Here is a 21316-nt window from a genome sequence, read left to right on the forward strand (position 1 = left end):
GTAAATTTACGTTTAATTTATTTAATTTTAAATTTATTTTTAAATTTAATTTATAATTATGATTATTATATTATTATTATTATTATAATCATAGTAACCTATGATTATTATATATTATATTATTATTATTATTATTATTATTATATATTATTATATAATTAATTTAAATTAATTTAAATTTAAATTTTTCTCTGGTCACCCTATCAAACTCCACTTTCCGCCATTTTTTGAATTCGAATTCGAAAAAAGTAGGCGTGGCGGAAAATGTGGGCGTGGCGGATAACAAAAAAAAGCAAAAAAGAGAGAGAGAGAGAGAGAGAGAGAATGAGAAATTGAGAGAGCGCACAAAAGCAGAGACCGGGAACGCAGAGACGGGAACGCAGAGAAACAGAGACCGGGAACGCAGAAATTCATTTCAAATATTCAAACGAAATATTCAAAACATTTTTTAGACGTTGAACGAAGAACATGCGTAATGTGAAAATTTTCACAGCATCCGCCAGGTTCGGGTGTTTTGGTGATCGGAACCAGAAATCGGGAAGCTGGTCAAGAGATCAAAATTCTAGTGAAAAGAGATCTCGGTTCGTCGGTGTCCACGTGGTTCCTTCCGTGTGCAATTCGCGGCTGCAGTGTTAGTCCATTAAAATAATATCTTAGAGTGTTACTGCCCGGATGTGGGGGGCATAAAGTGTTGCGTCCCGAAATGCGCACAAAGATCACGCAAACGTCGATGCGCTGCCATGTGAAATTGCTCGTTGATTTGCATATTCGCGATCGTGACTCATCCCGCGTTCGCGTCGAGTGTTCGCGTTTCCTAGAAGCAAGCGAATCGTAACGTGTGTGCGTGTTTCGCTGTTCAAACCGGAAGAAAGTGATAAACAAGTGTAATGTTCCACATCTACTCCGTAGTTAATGCGTGGCACAAGCGAAATTAGGGATTAGCAAACAACAAATTAATTGAAATCATCGCCGCCGCCGGCCCCCGTAGTGATCTCCATAGTCGCAGCAGTCGAGTCAGAAAGAAGAAAAAAATGTTACAGCATCCGTCTAGTGATTACTACGAGCTATCGGCCAGCGCCAAACAGACGCCCCCAACGTTCAGCCCGCAGGGAGGCAGTCTGATAGTGGGGGGCGGTGGAGGGGGCACCGGAGGATCGCTGGTGATCAACAGTGGCAACAGCACCAGCAACAACAACAACAACAACAACAACAGCAACAGTGTAAATAACAACAACGCGATCGCCGGGGCCGCGGACGCCGATCTGGACCTGATCGCCGGCAGCGCCGGGAACATCAGTGCCGCGGATCGCGAATCGCTGCCCAGCTTCGGCTTCACCCAGGAGCAGGTGGCCTGTGTGTGTGAGGTGAGCCCACGGAAACCAGGACCGAAAGGATCATTTCGTTTCGTAAATCGCCTTTATGGAACTGGGCCCCAATACACTTGAAATCGCCACATAATGGAGATGATCACACTATTAACCGTAAAACTCCTGAATGGGTCCTTGGTGAGGAAGAACGGAAGAAAGGGCTCACATACGCCGCCGGTTTCTTGTTCTTCGCCTTCCTAGGTTCTGTCCTAGGTCCTTATGTCCGGATTAAGGAATAATGGAGCTTACGACCTGTAAGGACTGCCATTTATTGGAACAAGATTTCGCTCTTTATGCTCGTCGCCAACACGACGGAGTCAACAATGGCTCTATTTTGCTCCAAACATGTGCGGCTTATCGCGATCGGTCGATCGGTCGGACGGGAAGCGGCGAAAAGGCGGAAGAGCTGTGTCCAACGGTTTTGTGCAAGTCTTGGCCATCGTAGTCTAGAAGCTGACATTGTTCAATTCATCGATAAGTCTAGAAAGAAGAAGGTTTTTTGAAAGTCACAATAGGGCAATGAAGGTGTCCCGATCAGGGACTCTCGGTTTCAAAGAACTACTCTGTTTGGTGGTGGCTTTTTAATCGTTCAGTCGCTCGTTCAGTAGACGCATGTTGAACGAATCAATCATCATTCTCTCGATTGTGCAATTGCCATCTGGGTCTGGAGCTGGGCTACAAAATCCCTGCCCGAAGGTGGTGACAGTTTCCGCTCGCACTTCTTCTCCGATCACTGACCATGTCCCCACGGCGATATCCCCAACAAAGTTAGTCACAATCATTTGTCTGCTCCCCCATTTTCTTCGATCGACCACAGAACAGTCAATTACAACGCCGCAGCTCACATCATCGTTCAATGCGATGCAGTAGGATCGTTTATCACCACCACCGTGGGGCCGAAGCGATCGTGCATTTCTTGTGCTTCTCCTGTTTGGCTACTCGTCATCACCATTTATCACCGAATTACGATCATATGTTACGGAACGAACGAACGACCCAAACGGCGTCCCGTACTACCGTCGAATGTACTTCTTGTATCGGCCGCTGGGCCGCCACTATCTGCGGCGAAAGATCTCGCAGCGACTCCTTCGGCAGGGAGCTTCCTGTGGCTGACCGATCGACCGACCGGCGAAGACCTGTTTCTCCGCCGCCCTCTCCCACCCACCAGCCAGCCGGCCAGCCGGCCAGTAAATTGGTGTGACTTCACTGACCAGCACACGGCATCGAAACATTATCGGCTCGCATCTTCTCACCTGCCTGCCACCACCAGCTCCGGGCGGGGAGTTGTCGGAGTTCCCGGCTCCCAGCGGGTACTATCGATAAATTTACGCGCTCCCCGGGGAATGTTTATCTTTCCACCGCCCGTTATTGGCCGGCCAAGAAGGGTTCTCTGGGCATTTGTTTTCTGTCACCGTTTACGTTATTGTTTCGATCGCGGACCCTGCGTTCCGGGTCTTCTTGAACCCTGAGAGTTGGAGAAGAAAGTAACCCCACCGAGTGGGGTCTGGAAAGGTGGCATAATTATCGTTTGTCTGATGTGTGTCGTGGGATGGTCCTGGATCTTCAGTTGCTTTTTGGACATAATCTAGTCACTCCTTCGCGTGGGCAAACAAGAGCGTGACTGTCGATTTTATTGGGAAAAGTTCGGGCCACCAACTTACATAGAAGTCTGTTCAAAAGCCAAGATTCGTGGCTCAGTTTGTGCCCAACACATCCTTCGGTCTCATTTTAATCGGTTTAATTTTATCCTCCCATATCCATCAAAAGTCTTACCGTCGGCCTAAGCCTCTTCCTTCATCGGAGTGCCAGTGCTTTTTAGCTGCTCCGTTTAGTGTCTTAATGGTAAGGAAAAAAATCGACACAACAATGATGGCGGAACGAAACCAACATACACGCAAACCCACAGCGACCGGGGGACACATTACCTGCGACACGGGTGGTGGCCGGGAAAACGGTAATTCGATATCATTTGCCAGTTGGCCATCCCGGATCCCGGGGCCCCGGCAGCCAAGTAGGACCGACGACATTTGAGCCCTCTCCCGTCGCTATCAACCTATACCACGGTGGTTCTGTGGTGGTTTCGAAACGTGATCGTACAAACACGCATACACAGGGCGATGTGTCACAGGACTGAGGTTAACGGTTAGAAGCGCGTGTGTTAGAGTGGCAGCAAAAGGATTGCTGGCTGGTATGCGGAAATCATACCGAGCTGGCCTGGCCGAAGGACAGCGCAAACCTCCAAAGAGTTTCCCTAAAACACATGGGGCCTAGGTCGCCAGAATGGCTTCCCGGTGCCCCGGGTGAATCTTGCCGCGGTCTCCCGCCCTTCCGTATGTCTGTTTATTTTTTCTTTCCACCACGCAAAACCAACATTCAAACGAGGCACATTAAACGCACTCAGCCGAACGAACGGGTTTTGTAGGTTTTCATTCACCGGCTCGACTCGTCGTCGGTTTGCCTGTCAGGAGTGATCTTTGTTCTGCCGCTTCGGATGAGCCTCTGTTTTGAAGGAGTTTAAAGGAGTTTGAGGAGATTTTATGGATGTGTGCTTGCTGCTAACGGAGAACCAGAGTGCAGCAGTTTTGAGATGGAGGCATTTATGGAGGGTTTGTTGATAACAGTGGCTTCCGGATTGGTAACGCTATGCTTAAATTGATATCGCTCATTAAACACTTGATTATATTTATCGTGAGGTAATTAAACACTGATGATCACGTGGAGCGATCTAGCGAACCAGCGATCACGACTGATCATAATACATCATTGGTTTTCTTCGAGTGATGTAGTGATGTATGATGAGAAAGGTCCAACTGGAACTTGTGAATAACGTTGGCAATAATGAGTAGGCTTTGGATATAGTAATTTGTTTAAAAGTATATATACAAGGTGTTCCATTAGGACTTAGAGATAGAAATGTCAAATAACTCTGCCATTTCTTGGTCGATTTTGACAAATGAACAAGATTTTTTAAGGGTATAGAATGCCTTTTATTATCAATTCATTAAAAATACGATATCGATCAAATGACCGCCTCCATTAGATACACAAAAAGCGGTCCTGTTTTGGGCATTTTTCATTGTTTTTGAATACATTTCGGGCGTATTAGCAGCAATTTTTGCTGTGATGTTGGCTTTCAGTTCTTCAATAGTCTTCGATTTAATGGCATACACTTTATTCTTCAAATAGCCCCACAGAAAGAAGTTGGAAGAAATTGCGCAACAATAAGCAAGCACAGTTTTCACAGTGGTCCAAATAGAATGATTATTTTCAATGTACATCGCTAAAATTTCAGTCCGTTTTTTACCGTAATTTGATGCATGACTAAAATGGCATACATTGACGTTTCACAATTTGACTGATTTGTTAAAATTGACTAAAAACTGGCGGAGTTATTTAACATTTCAATCTCTAAGTCTTAATGGAACACCCTGTATTTATAATATGGCCTGGCCCCGTTTTATGGAAAACCGGGTTCTGCTTTTGGCATTTTCTATTACTTCTTTCATAGAACCCCCAGAGGATCAGGTCAACTCCATTTTTAACCAAAAACAGTCCACGAGCCCTTTTATAATCAAGGCCCACTAGAGGGCAAATGAGCTTCAAAATGAGCTTCAAAAAGAAACAATATTTTTCTCTCCGAATGCTAAATTGTGCTGAGCAATTGGAAGTCCACAATGTTAATTCCCAAGGTTCAACGGTGATCTTTTCTTCGTGGGTAGCCCTCAATAACGATGCAAAGACAAACTGATCCAAATTAGAGTTTTCCCATATTTCTCTTCGTCAACAGAGTGGCTGCAAATGGTCCGCCAGCAAGTGGCCAAAACGGGACGAAATGTCAGTGTGAAGTCAAAATTCTAGCAAAAATTCGAAGAAGTAGAAAAAGCGGCATCCGCGGCCTTTTAAGAGACCCGCAGCAGTGCAGCAGCAGCAGTGTGGGCGCGCAATGTGTTAAACACGTGATTGTTTACCCTTTTGGTCCCAGGCATGTGGACTTCCTTTTTTTCGGGCCCGTTCGATGTTTACGCTGCATTTAGAAGTGCTTTATAAACACTTTAACACTTTGGCCTCCCTCACTTCCGTTTCCCTTTACCGCCCGCTCTCTCTTCCCTCTGGCCGGGTTTCGTCATTCGCCCGTAGGTTTTGTTCTCAAAACCGCTCCATTTTGCTGTGTGTGCGGAGTGCATTTGGCAGTGCTATTTTATGATCAAATGTCGCCGAAAGGGCAAGGCGAGCCAACCACAGATGCGGCCCGAAATATATGGTCCACGGACCTTCGAAGTGGAAAGAAATGAAGTGGAACTCCAGAGCAAATAAGACGAGAGACCCGCAGCAGCGAAAGGAACGAGCCACATAAGTGCGGCTTCGGCCGAGTGCACTCGAGAGAGGAGTTAAGTAGGCGACTTGCAGGCGAAATTGGCCTTTTCTGGGGTCCTCAAGCAGATCCTTCCGGCAAAAGTCGGGTTGGTTCACTCCCGAGGATTGGGTTTGCTCAACTTATTGAACGGAAATATGAGGAGGATTTTTCATCTGTGAGGCAGACATGTTTTACGGTTTCCAATTCCATTACAGATGATTATGTAATGGCTTGGGCCTTAAATCTTTCCATAATCGCTAAAGAAAGCTACAACATGTGTTGTTTGAACCCACGGTGGCCTTTCCAAAAACACACCACCACGCATGTTACTATTTTTAATTGACCATTAAATGTCTCATCTCCAACATTACGAAACAGTAATCGAAAAAAGATCTCAAGCGTGGGAGATTTGCGCTTGTCCCTCTTAATTTCCTTCTCCTTGACCTGCGGCGACACAGGTGACCAGGAGGAGGATCTGGCGATGGCCATCAAATCTCCACTCAACTCAACTTCCGCTTCTACTGATCCCCCTTCCGCTTCCCCCCCGGTGGGTGGTTGTAGGTTAAATCGGTCAAAAATTGTCCAATCCAATGCACGCCACGTCAATCCGTCGTCGTCTGCCGATCGCACGCGCGAGGATCATCGGTCGGGTGTGCATTTTTGCTACGTTGTAGCAATTTTTGTCTCACCACAAGACAGAAAACCCGAAACGGAACACACGGGGACCCCCGGCACAGTCACAGTTGCCGGCAGTGGCCACCACTGATTTATGATCTCATATCGCGTCCGTCGTCCGCGGTGACCACGACGACGACGACGGAGTGGCATCCGAAAATAGATCATACAATTTAATGCATGTCAGTTTTCGTCCTCCCTTCCCGGTTTGGGGAGGGCTGCCGGCCGCTGGGCACCCGGGGCGCCGTCCCGCTCCCGGGTTCGCTATGTTGCGATATGTTGCTCACCTGTCGGTCCGGCCGTCGGTCGTTTCAAATTTGCTCGACGCGAGACGACGGTTCGGCGGGCGGCAGGAGCATTATGATCATTTCACACATTAGACGCGGGATGACGAGGATAAATTTATGAGAGGCCACTTTCGCGTCAGGAGCGATGGAATTTTGTGCGCTCGTCAACCATCATTTAATAACTCGGACGATGTCACCGAGTGTTGAATTTCAGCATCAGTGACATTCGGTTTCGAATACTAATTTGGACGGGGCCAGTGTGGGGGGTTGTGCGATACTAAGCTGCGAATAGTATAAAATTGTGTAACACATTCCGCTACAAGCATCTACAAAAGTGAAATAAATAATATCTAATAGAAAATGCTCGCAGAGAAGAAGAAAAAGGATACCATCAAACCAAAGAGACAAACAAAACATGAAAAACAAAACTCAAACATGAACATTTGAAAACATACGGGAAAAAAGCGAAAAAAGAACAAAAACGTTGAACCAGCACTCGGCACAGTTTCGAAAAGTGCAGTGCCGTTGGAAAAATATTTTCCCACCGAATTGGAAGTGATTGCCGGTGCGATATCCGACCCCGACTGAGGGTGGGCGACGAGTGTCCCGTTCCGACCCCCTTTTGGGCCACCGGAACGGTTATGTTGGCCGATTGGCCGATGTCGTCAGACTCGCAAATGCGTATGCGGTGGGGACACAAGTAGTTCGGGGTGACTTCGTGGCGCCCCATGGCGCGACTTCTTAGTAGCTGTAGTCTGGCCCGTACGCAATCCCAGTTTTGAGGGTTTTTTCCTCTATGTGGGGTTTTAGTTGGAAGCCTTTTTGCGGTACGTTGTGTGGTACAGACCTCCAGCCGATGTGATAGGCCAAAATAGAGAGATTTTAAGTCTTTAAATTGGGCAGAACAATGTCTAATGGGAGTAATTCGTCCTTAAAATGTTGTAAGAAAAAGTATCTTCAGAAAGAATAGTGAGAAAAGCATTCTTTTATTAATACTTGTACTTGTAATGTGTTGATTATGAAAATTCAAATTATTGGAAGGGCATTTTTGATATCTTAGAAAAGAGAAAATGGGTAATAAAAATATAAAAATGAAAGGAATACACTTTACATTGGAAATAAATGCATAAACAGATAAACAATAACAACGGATTGAAATGAATTTAATAAAAATAATCAAATAAGGGACAAACATAAGGGACTATAGGGGGCACAAAATTAAATTATCTTTCACAGTACTACAACGGAGGAAACGAAAACCGAAGCCATAAAGCCATTCAAACTCATAAAGAAGGTCATCTATTTCGAATAGTACCGCCGCGATTAAATCAAACGCGAACCATCCTTCACACAAAGTAGAAACAGCACGTGTCTCTTTCGACGTCCCGCGTCGTAATCGTATTAATTAGGAGCATCATTCGCGTCTATTCCCGCAAATGGCATGTTAAATGTCAAAAGCATGTTTTATCACTCTTTTTTCGCCACGGCACACGCATTCCGCCCGACGACGACGACGACGACTACGACGACGATACTTGCCTCCTATTATTAGCCACCAGCCAGAGCCACTGGCCGCACTTTACAACATTGTAAGCGGCCTCTCCCGGTCCTGTCGGCCCGAATCAGTCATCGGCGTAATTGACGAAAATTGCTGCTGATCGCTGCTGCCTCTCCTGGTGTCACCGAATACCGGGCCGCTCACTTCCGGCGTGTCACCGACCGGCCGGCCGACTTATTTTTGAGTTCGGAAAACAATTCTCCGGCCGTTCCCTCGGGAGATGCTGCTGGTGGGTGAATTTTATTTGCTATTGGACCCGTGGGTATTCCAGCCTACGGAGGGTTTTGGTCTCTTGGGAACTTGTGTCGTACGACTCGTTTGTGGATCAATTTATGGACTTCCTGAAACGGCAAGTTCCGGAATGCGTGTCGAGTGGGAATTTTTAGTGGCAATTGGGTGTCGGTTTTTGGGTGCAGTGATTGGATGCCATCGAGACCACAATTCTGTGTTTATCGGAAACGGTCCGACAGAGAACACGTTGCATTCCGCAGACTTTCCGCAGACGCCTAGCTGACGACAGACACGCAATAAACGTATTGATGTAGCAATTTGCTTCACGGCCAACAATTTGCCCAGCTACCTCTGCGCCATCACGGCAGCGTATGAAAAGTATGCGCCAACATAACTCGTCGTCGTCCTCGTTCGGTAGCGCCGAACTCCGGGCTCGTCATCGCGCGTTGCAACTAATAAACTTGTCATAACCGTTAACATATTACCGTCAGTTGGATTACGACGCCGGCGGCGTGCGTTCGTCCGCCGGGAAGAAGGGCCCTAAGTCTACCCCTCAGTCCTCGGGGAAACATGTGTATCTGATTTATTTCCATTTTATATGTCCCCGCGGCTCGGTGGCTGAAGATCTGGATCGTGAGGTATATAAACGGCCGCTCGTCGTCGGGAATATGAGCTCACTTCCGACCACTTTTCGCGTGGCGCAGTTTACGGTTTCAATGGCTTTTCGGAATTCGTATCTTGGCTAGGGCATTTCTTGCGTCCACCTGGGTTACTAGTGTGACTTTCGCTAATTATAGTTTACCTATTTCGTCCCACTGTAGGTCCTGCAGCAGGCTGGCAACGTGGAGCGGTTAGGGCGCTTTCTCTGGTCCTTGCCGCAGTGTGATAAGCTACAGCTGCACGAGTCCGTACTGAAGGCGAAGGCCGTGGTCGCGTTCCATCGCGGGAACTTTAAGGAGCTGTACCGGCTGCTGGAGCACCACCAGTACTCGCCACACAACCACGCCAAGCTACAGAACCTGTGGCTCAAAGGTAGGCTCAATGGCAGTAAAATCATAACTAATCGTCCACAACTGTCCCCGTTTCACTGCCGATCGTTAGTATCCCATTAGTTGACTCTAGTACGTAGCGAACAGGTTCGGTTCTTTGAAGCGGCCTCTAGGAATCTAAAGATAGAGTGTCCGCCCAACGGCTCGGGGCCACCTATGACTCCGGCCTCCGGGTTGACTTGCTTGGTGCGGTGCGGAGCTGCCAAGGAGTTTAAGTGAAAACATATGCCACCGCGAGACCGCAGGGTGGCCACCGACCCGGGTTAACGGACGCACACCCACGGAAGATCCAATTACCGGTGGGGGGACCCGAGGGCGAGGGCGAAGGCGTCGTCTTCGACGGCAACGCGGTAGCTACTTTGATGTTTGCACACCGAAGGCGGCTTCTGCTCGGCAACCATGGCAACCCAATGGGCAGGATGGTTCGATCAGTGAAAGGGCGCCTCTTGGAGGTGGAACACATGTTCCACGCATCGCCTGCTTAGAAGCGGACTTTAAAGCCAAACAGTGAACTCAGTTACTGAGCGACTCCCAACAGACATATGGATTAGGGTGCAAAATTTCGATATATTCATAACTTTATCGGTCGCTCTCTCGCTCTCCCTTGGGTGTTGAAGCCCTTCCGTGGTCCCACACATTGCACAGGGAAGCCCTTGCAATGCGATGTCTGACTCTCTGGAAGTCCTGTTATGCGAAGGTGCGCTCCAGTTGGCAAAGGGGGTTGCCCACGATGTCTGGTCCAAGTCGCCTCCCAGTGCAATCTTAATGGACATGATAGCCCCAGGGGCTACCGTACCGAATCGGACCACTTGTGACCGCAGTAGTGAAAGTCACTGGAAACCGGAACTGACGGGAGATCACACGCAGACAATCAACGTCCATCGCGTTCGTCGGTCCGCCCCATTTAGCGCAGTCAATCAACGCAAGGTCCGAGTATAAAACTTTGATTGACACTTAATATATTCTGATCGATCAGCTCTCAACGACGGCGACAACGAGGACGGTTCCGACGGTTCGGCCTCCTCTCGTTAGGGAGGTTTTCGGGACCGATAGACGTTTCAGAAATCGTCTGTTTCTACACACTGTTCCAAGAAGAGCAGAAATAGGAGATCCGCCCGGGGACGTCGTCGGACCGCCAGTGGTTTCCCGCTGACTTCCCGCGTGGCGTGGTTTTGTGGTCAGTGGTTGATCGGTCCCGAGAGCCGAGGTCCAATCCCTGCGTGCGAGAGAAATATTCAAATATTTTATTCGTCCCAGCGTGGCCGGCGGTAACAAGGCAGCGCCCGTTTTTGCTGGGGTTTCTGGTTTGGTTGGCGTTTTGAAGCCCCAGGAAACCTGTTTCCGCGCCGGAGACCCGAGGTCGGTCACTTGGTCTCCTTTGGGCGATAGAAAACAAATAAAGAAAATTTTCAACATAACACAACATAAAGAAAGAACACACAGTTCGGATGCTGGCGGTGGAGAGCTCCTCGGGACATTAAAGCCAACCAGAAGCGTCGAGGAACCCGAGAGAGAGAGAGATCGAAAGATGATCGTCGTCCAGCACTCCGAGCTATCCGAGTGGACGCTGGACGACGACGTTGACCGCACGGAGTGAGAAGCAATTATATTTATTTGTCTATAAAAATTATGGACCTTTAAGCATTTTATTTCATTTCGATCGGGCGCGGACCGGCAGCGGCCTGGGGCACGCCACGCCAGGAATAACTTGACACCTTCGCGCGCTGGGTGGGTTGCGCGACCGATTCCACCGTGGGAGATCCTTTCCGGCCCCCCGCTCCTGCTCGGTTGGAGGTGCTCGTATTGCGGAAGGTCGGCCGGTTTCGGGTGGACCCGGCCCGGCCCAGCTGATGAGCCTTGGACGGACACGCCTTGGTCCGCGACGTTTGTCCTCTCGGGTGGGCCAACATGTCACCCCGTAGCGTAGCGTGTGCGTCGCAAAGGGTGATCGTGCGATCGGAGCGCACTGATAACGCCCGGAACGCCCGGAACGCCCGGAACGCGCGCGCCAGTAACTGATCCCCGGCCGCTCTCGTGCGCGCCCATCCTGAGGCCCCGAAGGGCTATCAGATCTTCGATACGGTTCCTAAAGTGATGGCGAGCGGGAGAGAGAGAGAGTGGTCTGTGAAATCCTTCGAGGTGGCCCCGCGAGCGAAGGAGAAGACCTGACGCATCGCTGGGCCGGATATCAGGTTCCACTTTTTTATTGCTCCCAAGACGCTGAGGCAATCGTAAAACGTGACACGGCCCCAGAAGCCTGCAGAGCTATAACTTCTTGGCTAGCTTTTTCGTGTTGTCGTTTGTTTGGTCGTCTTCTTCTTGTCGATCCTCAACGATACGCACTCCGATTAAGTTAAAGTCCGTTAAGTAGAAGAATTGTTGCAATGTGGAGAAAGCTGAACGGATTGATAATTGCCATCCTTTAACTCTCTGCTGTTTGAGGACTGAAAAAGTTGTTAGAAACCCATCAACTCCGTAAGAATTTTCGATCAAAACTGGTTCGGATGAGAAGCGATAAGTGACTCCCAAACAGCTCTTATCAACAAGTGATCTCGTGTGATCGGCCAGACTGAGTTCTGGAAAACAAACCAACCGATGAAATCCAATCGTTAATTACTTATATGTGTTTCTGATGGCACCTTTATGTCTTCCTGGCTCCTTCGGGCCCAGGCTTCTGCCTGCATTCCGATTGCTCGACGTGACTGTCGGACCGGAGGACTTCGAGACGCACGCCTTTCGCCACCGAACGAAGACACCGGGTGTCGCGGAAGACCACAACCACAACACGGCCGGCCGGCCAAACGATACTCCCCAATTTGTTATTCAAATTTGAGCCCCTTCGCGTATTTGTCGTTCGGGCTCGCGGTCGATCGATTTGTTCTCACCAATAAATCAACCAATTTTCGCTTCGCCCTCACGCGGGCCCCGGACACATCCTCCCACGGGACGGGCCGGGACGGAAGGGGTCCTTCGTCGGGGCTTAATCACACTTCACACGTCTTCGGAGACAGAGGGAGAGAGAGACCAGGACGTGGCGAGGATGCGCCGGGGCGCGACCAGGCTTTTTACGGGCTTCATATCTTTTTTTGGCGAACCCACCTCCGAGGGTGGTGTTTGGATGTTTGAAATATTGTTAAATTTTACGATGGCTACCAGCGTGGACCAGAAAGTTAGTTCTCCTTATCGTGGCTGTGTGCGTTCGTCTTGATCGCGTTACGCTAATTTATGGTGCTTTCTTTTCCCCTACCGGGCGAAGAATCGAAAAAGAATTAGAAAACACCGTGGATAATATGCAAAACTCATGTTTAGTTTTGAATAATTGAGATTTAAGACATGTTTGACTTGGCTCTGTGGGTACCATATAAATGTTAATTTCAACATCGAATGCGATGATCATTAGATTTAATTAATTAAGTTTCAACTGAACCGGAATACAGGGTGTTCCAGGAAGATAGATGAAAATAGATTTAATAAATAAATTCCACCACAACTAATCTAACTTTCGTTTAAGTTGATTATGCTTTATTAACATTTGATCAGTTGAAAACTAACGAAGTATGAACCGAAAAATAAAGTGGAGAAAATTAATATTACTATGTTGCGTGTTAGATACTATAGATTGGTACAACGCTAAGGGCACAAATCTCTAAGATGCAGGATACCTTTTGAAGAGATGTTTCAATTAACATTTAATTAATTAAATCTCCATTTCAAAATGGCGCCCAATTACTACCCATTTATCCTGCAAAATATCTGATTAAACATTACTCAATTACAGCACACTACGTGGAGGCGGAAAAGCTCCGTGGTCGGCCACTGGGAGCGGTCGGGAAGTACCGGGTGAGGCGTAAATTCCCTCTGCCGCGAACCATCTGGGACGGAGAGGAAACAAGCTACTGTTTTAAGGTACGTTAAATGTTTGGAAAATAATTTAAAATAGATAAAGGCTAAAAGCTTACGAACCTGTTCGAAACTCCAAAAGGGATCCGTAACTTAATCCCACCGAGGACCTGCAACCGAAAGGCTTTCGGGCTGCCTCTTCATGATCAGCGGCGTCGTATTGATTTGAATACTTTTTTCTCCATTTCATTTCGTTTTTAAACGTCACAAAAAACAAACGTAGGAAAAATCAAGATCGGTCCTGCGCGATTGGTACACCCATAATCCGTATCCGTCGCCGAGGGAAAAACGGGAGCTGGCCGAAGCGACCGGATTAACGACGACGCAGGTAAGTTGGCAGGTCCGTCAGGACCCCACTCAAATCGATCGCAGGATCACTTTCTTTCACCTTTCCGTATCCCTTTCCCGGTTCTCCGGCTGTGATTCCCTTTTGCTTTCTCCCGAACCGAACCGACCCGACGGTTGTTGGTTCTAGTTCTTGGTCTAGCAATTTTCGGCCCGTTCGGAAGCCATTCCAAAGTCCCGACGCCCAGAACCTCTGTCTACGGTGGGTTGATAGGAAATTCGATAGTTACGGTTCGCTGATAAGACTGTTGTTGTCTGCATTTTCCGCCACCTGTGTGTGCCCGAATGCCTGAATTTGATTCCGAAACTCGAGGGCCAGTCATTCCTTTCGTCCCGTCTGCCGACGGACCGTGGCGTTGTGGGAGAAATTGGATCGGATTATTATTATTATTACCATTAATAATATTCTACCGAACGAAACGGACCAGAGCCACACTTCTATGTTGTGTGTGTTTTTTTTCTTCCTGAGGCATACTCAATCCCTGGTCCGCAACAAAGGTATCGCTTACACCGCGCCGATGGCTCACTTTGTCTGTTGTTTTTTTTGCGGGATGACAGAAGGAATCGGTGGCCCCGGGGAGGATTAACTGGCGTCAGGATGAAGGAATTATGCTGGCTCAACCATCTTCCGGCTGTCCGGCGGCGGACGATGGTTATCGTGGTAATGCAATAAGGACCCCGATCGGATCCTGCCCCGAGGTGGGTCATCCCGGTGGGCACGATCGATGGCTAGGATAGGCCTGTGTGTTGAGTCCTGGGGGTTTGCTGGAGTTCCAGCAATGTAACGTAATTCCCTCCGGTGGCAGCACAAGGTGGGACACCAATCTAAGCCCTTGGGCTTTCCTTTTCAGGGTGGACTTTTGGGAACGCCAGTTGGTCGATGTTTTTGGTGATCGTTGCCTTAACTCAAGAACTCTGTTTATGTCTCCCTTATAATAACCTCAAGTACTGTAGAAAGAAGACCTAAAGGAGTGTACGAAGAGAAATCACTTGATTCCCATGAACTAACAAGAGGTGTGATTGTTTTGCGGTACAATGCGAACAAAACGAATCTCTGAAGACAATCAACCATGTTCGGACCATCCATGCCCAAATTAACCCTCGTTAGCACCACGATCACCACGTACATTGAAACAATTAGTTCACAATTCACACCGACGTCTTCATTTTGGAGGCGATTTATGATCCTTCGTCACACATTTTATATTTATTTCCTATTGATTCGCTATTGTTCCGTCCCATTTGCAGGTTTCGAATTGGTTCAAGAACCGACGGCAGCGGGACCGGGCAGCTGAGCACAAGGAGTAAGTAGTCCGTCTTTCACCCTTAGCCAAACACGCTTCCAGGAAAGTGTTTCCCATTTCTCGTATTGTTCCCCGTGGGTCTTTGGAAGTTTGCAGCAAACTTATGACGAGGATATAACGAGCGATTCCTTTTCTGGCTGTCCTTTTTTCCATGCCCTTCTGCTTCCGAAGAAGGGAGTCCATTTTGCAGCGGAAGCAGGGACTTCATTAATGCCGTTGCTCGTTTCGGTTCCAGTGGAAAAGAAATGTGGATCGAGATTGTTTCTCATTCAAAAAAAGGATCGACGGCGTTGATCTGTGGTGCGCAGAAAAGGAAACGTCAAGCAACGCCAGGCCCTTCGGGCGCCGTTTGATGGACACTTTCGACGAGTCCGCCTGAGAGTCTGTCTTTTACAGGGGATTGTAACATAATTTATACAGGACACAAGCCACGAATCAGTGTAATCGACAGCTAATTCATGCCGATCGTAAATTTAATTTGGAATCAATTCTTAACTAACCGATTCCGATTGACATTTCAAGGGATCGAGAAGAAGTTGGCGCAAACTGTCACTTTGGCTTTTTATCTAATTGGAATACAATGTAATAACTGCCGCTACATTGTTGTCAAAATGGGAATGGCGGCCACGCACGGAGTCAGCCAGAGTTCGTCCTTCGGGGTGGGGGCGCTGAAACTCAAGATGCCCACCCACCCAGGTACCTTTTCGCCTACGAAATGTTTGAGGGCTACACAAAACTAGGGGAGCCCTCTCGGTGGTGGCCGTCGGGCATCAAACCGACCCGGGAACACCTTCTCGGGCCAGCTCCTGACAGCTGGATGCCACCCTCTCCGGGGCACTACTCCGGGCGCAGGCACGGGAAGATAAATAAAATGTAAATAAAAGTATCCAATTTCAGCCACAATATGGATTTTCCGTCGCCCTCGCCCGGACGCCATCATCATCATCATCGTCATCGCCTGTTCGTCATCGTCCGGCGTTGTCGTCACTCTTCGACACAACGTTTTTCCGATCAAAAGAATCGATCGTTCTCTCTCTCTCTCCGTTTCTTTCGAAGAGAGAGAGTTCTTCTTAAACATTCATCATTCGCTTCTGTTTTTCTCCATTAATTCACGACATTGATGAGGGGATCGCTGGTGACGTTTTCCGGGCAACGTTTCGAACACCGAGATGATCGATGGTTGGCGGGTTCAGTCCTCGAATGGCTTCTGTTAAAGCTTGACTTTTAAAATCCCAAACAATACTAAACACTGCAACGGTGTAGACTGAAAGTAAATCAAAGGCACTGACAAACTTGTGGATAGCCTGGACAAAATGTTTCGATTTGTTTCTCTATAAACAACTTGGCATTAAACATAGCAGCAAAACTAAACGTCGGAACCGGAAAGTGTTGGTAATTTATTAACCCGCTTGTGTGGTCGGTTCACATTGAAACGGTATCGTTTCGATATTTATTTATGCTTCACTAGAAACCTGCTACATAAACAGCGTTATTATTTATTTATACGTTCTCCAATCGACAGCCGTTAGGGAATTGTTGAGGCGTGAATCGTGCCAAGGAGAAAACATATTTATACTTACGCGTACTTCATTGTTAATCACCGAAACGACTCAGATTCTCCTTAAAACAATACCACGGCAACTAGCGTTTGTTATTAAATGTCTAGCACTTGCGCAATGGAAAATCTGTTTTATGCTTTCACCGTGAAGGTGTCGCCGTCCGGTGTCGTGTTGGCGCACGTGCTCCACGTTCGCGGAACATAAAAAGGCTGCAGAGCCTCATAACATGGCGGAAACATAAGCCAACGATTTCCAGAGAAAGTCCGGGCCACCCGGTCCATCGTTTGTTGTGGGTTTTCCACGCCCGCTGGGCATTAGGAACTCTGGCCGAGGATTCTGGGAAATTGATGCTTATTGACAAATACACACGCTCGGTGGGAGGCACTGGTTCCGGTGAATGTAACGCGAACCCCTTGGCCTCCTTCGGCGTGGCGGGTTGGAATGTTTGGAATGTGCCTATGTTTTGCCTATCCACCCGCTCTAATGATGCTGATCGGGAGCATAATGTGCGGTTTATGCGCCCCTCCTTGAAGGATCACGCTCATTAGTGCTTCAGATTTGGGCGGGATTCCGGTGCGAACGCGAAATTTTGGGCCCACGAGTCCTTTGGGGCTCGGGAGGCCGAAAAGCCAACCACCATATTAGGTACACCAACGAACCAACCTTTCGCTACCACCCACCTAAACCACCCACACACCGCCCATGAAGGTTCCCCTCGCTCGCCGGGAAGGACAGCGAAAAGAGCATAACAGCACACGCGGCGGCGTTGGCGCAAACAAAAAGGTTCGAGAGCTGTGTGGCGCGAAACCTGATCCTCGACATGGCCGGCCGGCCGGGATGGATGATGGTTTCTGGCCGCCGCCTGGCCCCCGGGCCAACCCTCGGCGCGACGTTCGGGACGCCTTTTTCCCATTTTTCCATGTTGGAGGCCCCATGTTTGCTTCGTTTTCTTCCGCTCGGACCACCATATCCGTTAATGGGGTGGTTTAATTGTGTTTTATATTCGTGTCCGTCCGGCAGGCCACACACCAACACCAACGCCAAAGGTTGTGGCCACAATCTCTCTCTCTCTCTCTAAGGATTTGGAGCGGCGAAAAGAACAGCATACCAGGCTGTTCAATAAGCTTTGCTTTCCGATAAGAGAAAGGCAATTTCACGGTTTGAAATGCACTTTACTATTCAGTATGATCTCCCTGAACATCAAATCCCTTGTTCCAACGTGATCCTTGTTCCTAAGTGAGAATCTGAAAGATGCTGCAAAATACGCTTCTGCAGCTGTTATGACGTCATCAAAACCGCTTTCCACGCATGATTTTAAAGTTCGGAAATAGACGGTGGATCCTCCAACAATTCATGGACTTTTACCTTTGTCAAAATGCTCTTGATGGAAAAGGACTTTTTTCTAAAAATTCAATCACTCCACGATACTTGATTTTTCCAACGTAAAGTATGGTATTTGCAGCGCAAAACTTATTGAACAACCCAGCCGAGGTTTACGTCAGTGGTTCCGCGGTGAGTTGCCATAGTAACTCTCCGTCGCCGCCGCCGCTGCCGACGACGCCGTCCGACGGCGGCCCGCGGGTACACTCGCTCGGGTCTCGGAAATTAATGGCGTATCGGATAACATGCCGGAGGTACAGTCGCACGGGTCGCCGATTGGGCCGGTGTTGAAGGGGTCGGAAAGGGGCGGTAAGGAAGCCCCGCAGGACGACAAATAAAACGGAAACCGCCCTCCATTGTGAGTGCGTGTGCGTGCGTGGCGTTGCATGTGCATGTGCATCGTGGGGCGGTGGGTGACGCGCTTGTTGAAGGATGATAATCAACGTTGACATTATGATGGCCTTGACACACGATGGCGACGGTGGAGAGTTTGGCCTGGAGTTATGGGCGCCCCGATCCGTTTCGGGCGGGACGATTTTATTTGCATAATGGGTGAGAATTAAATGGACAAAACGGCTAAACTGTAATGAGTTGGTGGAAGGCCCGCGCTCGGGAGTGATTAATTTGTTTACAGTGAAGCTCCTTCGAGCGAGGATAATCACGCTCTTTCGTCGGATCACATCGGAAGCATATTTGAGTTGGGAAATTAAGCTAATCCACAGGTTAGGTAGTTGATTTAGCATTTTAATATTTAGTACAGCTAATGATAATGTTGCCAAACATTCGCCATATCCCTTTAAACCTTTAACGATAGGCGGCGTGTTAGCTTTCTAATATTAAGGATAGCTACACACAATTTTTTAAATACTTTTGCTTAGTTTTTAAATTTTAAAACGGTTAACGCTGTTGTTGAACTATCAAACTATTTTAGTAAGCAATTTAAGCCCTCCGTCTTTCCAACAAGAATTTATTGGTGAAGGTCGCAAATGAGATCTTTTGTCGACGGCACTTTTGGTTCACTCATGATCATGATCTTTTATTTAATGTTTCAGTAAAATATCAAAAACTGAAAATAAGCACATTCTTCAGATAAAATACTGTCATCAGTTCTAGAACCTTGCACTTCCTTGTTCTCACCACCCGAACGGGCAATTATTTTCGGCTATTGTTTATGGTGGTTCTGTCACGCTTTAGATTCTTTATTATGATGGTGGTACTTTCTAGGAACTGCGTCCGCCGACTGGTAGACAATTTATTAGTCCACTAATGAGTCAAGCGAAGCCAAGGGCCAAGTATCCTCAGCGTCGGGATCGTTTGCTTTTTCCTGCGTGTGTCTGTGTTTAGCAACAACAGTTGGCGCCACGCAAGGCCGAGAACTCCAATTGTTTCCCCGCACAGTGCACAATGGTGCGGTAGTCCGTCTGAAATGCACGCCGACGGCCGGAATGTGGACATAATTAATTCGGCAAGCGTGAACTTTAAATTGCTAGCGTGCCGGCGTGTTGTGTGGGGCCAATTAATTACAACTAACCGCTCATGTTGTGGCCGACGGTGCACTATTTATTTACACTAGCCGCCCTGGCCGATCTTCCCAGGATCTGTCCTGGCGGGCACGTTGGATGTTTTTTTTTATCATATCGCTCATTAGCTCGCGAGCAGTCCCGATAACATAAAACATAAGTTTGCGGTGTCGTAACCCCCAACCCGGCGCGCATCGCAGGTTGTTTACTGTTTGTGACGCGGAGTTTACAAATCAACCATTATTTATCGGCCATCGAGCCAGCCGGCCAGCCAGTGGCAACAAATTTGCGTTCGTTTAGTTATCCGTTAAAGATCCGTTACAATTTAATTTATAATTCGATGTCTTCTGTTGGGAAATCAACCGTCAATTTGTGGTGTTTTGGGAGCAGCTCCTTCGCCAACCAGAACATTCATTTAGTGGCCACGACCAGCACGATGGATACGCATACGGTCTTTTTCCATCAATTTTCCTCCTTCGCACACTCGAAATTCGATACATCAATCAGTCGGCTTCGATCAGCTCAAAGAAAGCGATCGATCATTGTGGCAAGTGGTTGAAATGTTTACGCGATTTGCGATCGATTGCGCCAGCGCAAAGTGAAAAACATTTTTCACGTTCCTCTCCCCGTCGTCGGAACATAGCGGAATTAGGAAGCGATTTGTAAATTGCATTCGAATTAATTCGCCTGCCATTTTTCCCCATCTCGTTGCAGCACCGGCGAATCGGATAAGCAGCACCTGGACTCGTCGAGCGACTCGGACATGGACGGGCCCAGTTTGGCATCGCTGGCCGCCGGAAATGGGGTGGTCGGTTCGGGTGGCTCCCTTCACGGCACGTCCGGTGGCGGCGTGCTGCACTTGGGGAGTAGCGGCGGAACCCTAACCTCAACCGGAGCCGGATCTCAGACGGCACCGCTCGGCCACAGTCTCGGCGGGGGTATCACAGGACTCGGGCCGGGACCGACGGGTGGAGCGGGCGGATCACTGGATCCTCACAACGCACACAACGCGCAGCATCATGCGCAACACCATGCGCATCAAAATTCCGGCCAAACGACGGCGCAGAGTGGTCCCGGAAGTGGCGGCGGCGGAGGAGGGTCGGCTGGAGGAGGTCAACAGCATTCGCACGCACAACAGCACCACCATCAGCATCACCATCCGCACCATCCGCAGCACCAGGCGCAGCACCCGCAATCCCACCCCCACTCCCACCATCCGCAGCCGCTCGGGACGCGGAACGGCAATCTGATGAACATTGCGCCGTCGGGCGGCAACAAGTCGGTGGCCGCCATCGGCCAGCTGTCGGCCGCGGCCGCTTACTCCCACTTCCACAACGTGATGGGCTCGATGCCGCTCTACGACATTGGCGACTATCAGCATTTATGATTTTAAGTGATCTTCCTGTCCACTCGGAGAAGAAAACACCCAGCTGCGGGCATTGGCACAAACGAGAGCGAGAGCGAGAGAAGGAGCGAGGAAAAGGATCGCGTATTAGCAGAAACAAAACGGCAATTATTCAAAACACGATTTTATTAGTTTAAAATGTTACAGCGGATTTCGTAACCCAAGTTACGGCGACTGTCCTCGGCCCTCGGCGTGAAAGTATTTTCTTTTGTCACTTCTGTGTAATCAATTTAACGAATAGAATATACTACGGAAAATAGTAGCAAAAATGCGACTGTCTACTGCAATTTTGAGAAATGATCGGATCGGAAACGATCGGAAAGATTGAGCGATCCGCGGAAATTGTGCTTTATTGTGACATTTATGTTTTTTGTTAATTAAA

At 48.4% G+C, this 21316-nt stretch overlaps 1 protein-coding gene across 1 annotated transcript; it reads left to right on the forward strand.

Moving 5' to 3' along the window:
* The first annotated feature begins 1030 nt into the window (after positions 1 to 1030).
* LOC131208749 (homeobox protein SIX2) lies at positions 1031 to 20982 on the forward strand. Its single transcript, XM_058201590.1, has 6 exons — positions 1031 to 1364; positions 9294 to 9504; positions 13300 to 13427; positions 13645 to 13749; positions 15015 to 15070; positions 20244 to 20982. Exons 1-6 carry the CDS (start codon positions 1032 to 1034, stop codon positions 20914 to 20916), a joined length of 1506 nt encoding a protein of 501 aa, XP_058057573.1. The 5' UTR covers position 1031; the 3' UTR covers positions 20917 to 20982.
* Positions 20983 to 21316: the final 334 nt, after the last annotated feature.

This window comes from Anopheles bellator, chromosome 1, assembly GCF_943735745.2.
Source record: "Anopheles bellator chromosome 1, idAnoBellAS_SP24_06.2, whole genome shotgun sequence".
NCBI classification, from domain to species: Eukaryota; Metazoa; Arthropoda; class Insecta; order Diptera; family Culicidae; genus Anopheles; species Anopheles bellator.

What these genes read in the sequence shown, in the direction of transcription:
- LOC131208749 (XM_058201590.1), top strand. Translation starts at nt 1,032, where the DNA reads ATGTTACAGCATCCGTCTAGTGATTACTACGAGCTATCGGCCAGCGCC. An exon ending in AGGTGGCCTGTGTGTGTGAG is followed by an intron (nt 1,365 to 9,293) that starts GTGAGCCCACGG and finishes GTCCCACTGTAG; the next exon opens with GTCCTGCAGCAGGCTGGCAA. An exon ending in CGGGCAGCTGAGCACAAGGA is followed by an intron (nt 15,071 to 20,243) that starts GTAAGTAGTCCG and finishes ATCTCGTTGCAG; the next exon opens with CACCGGCGAATCGGATAAGC.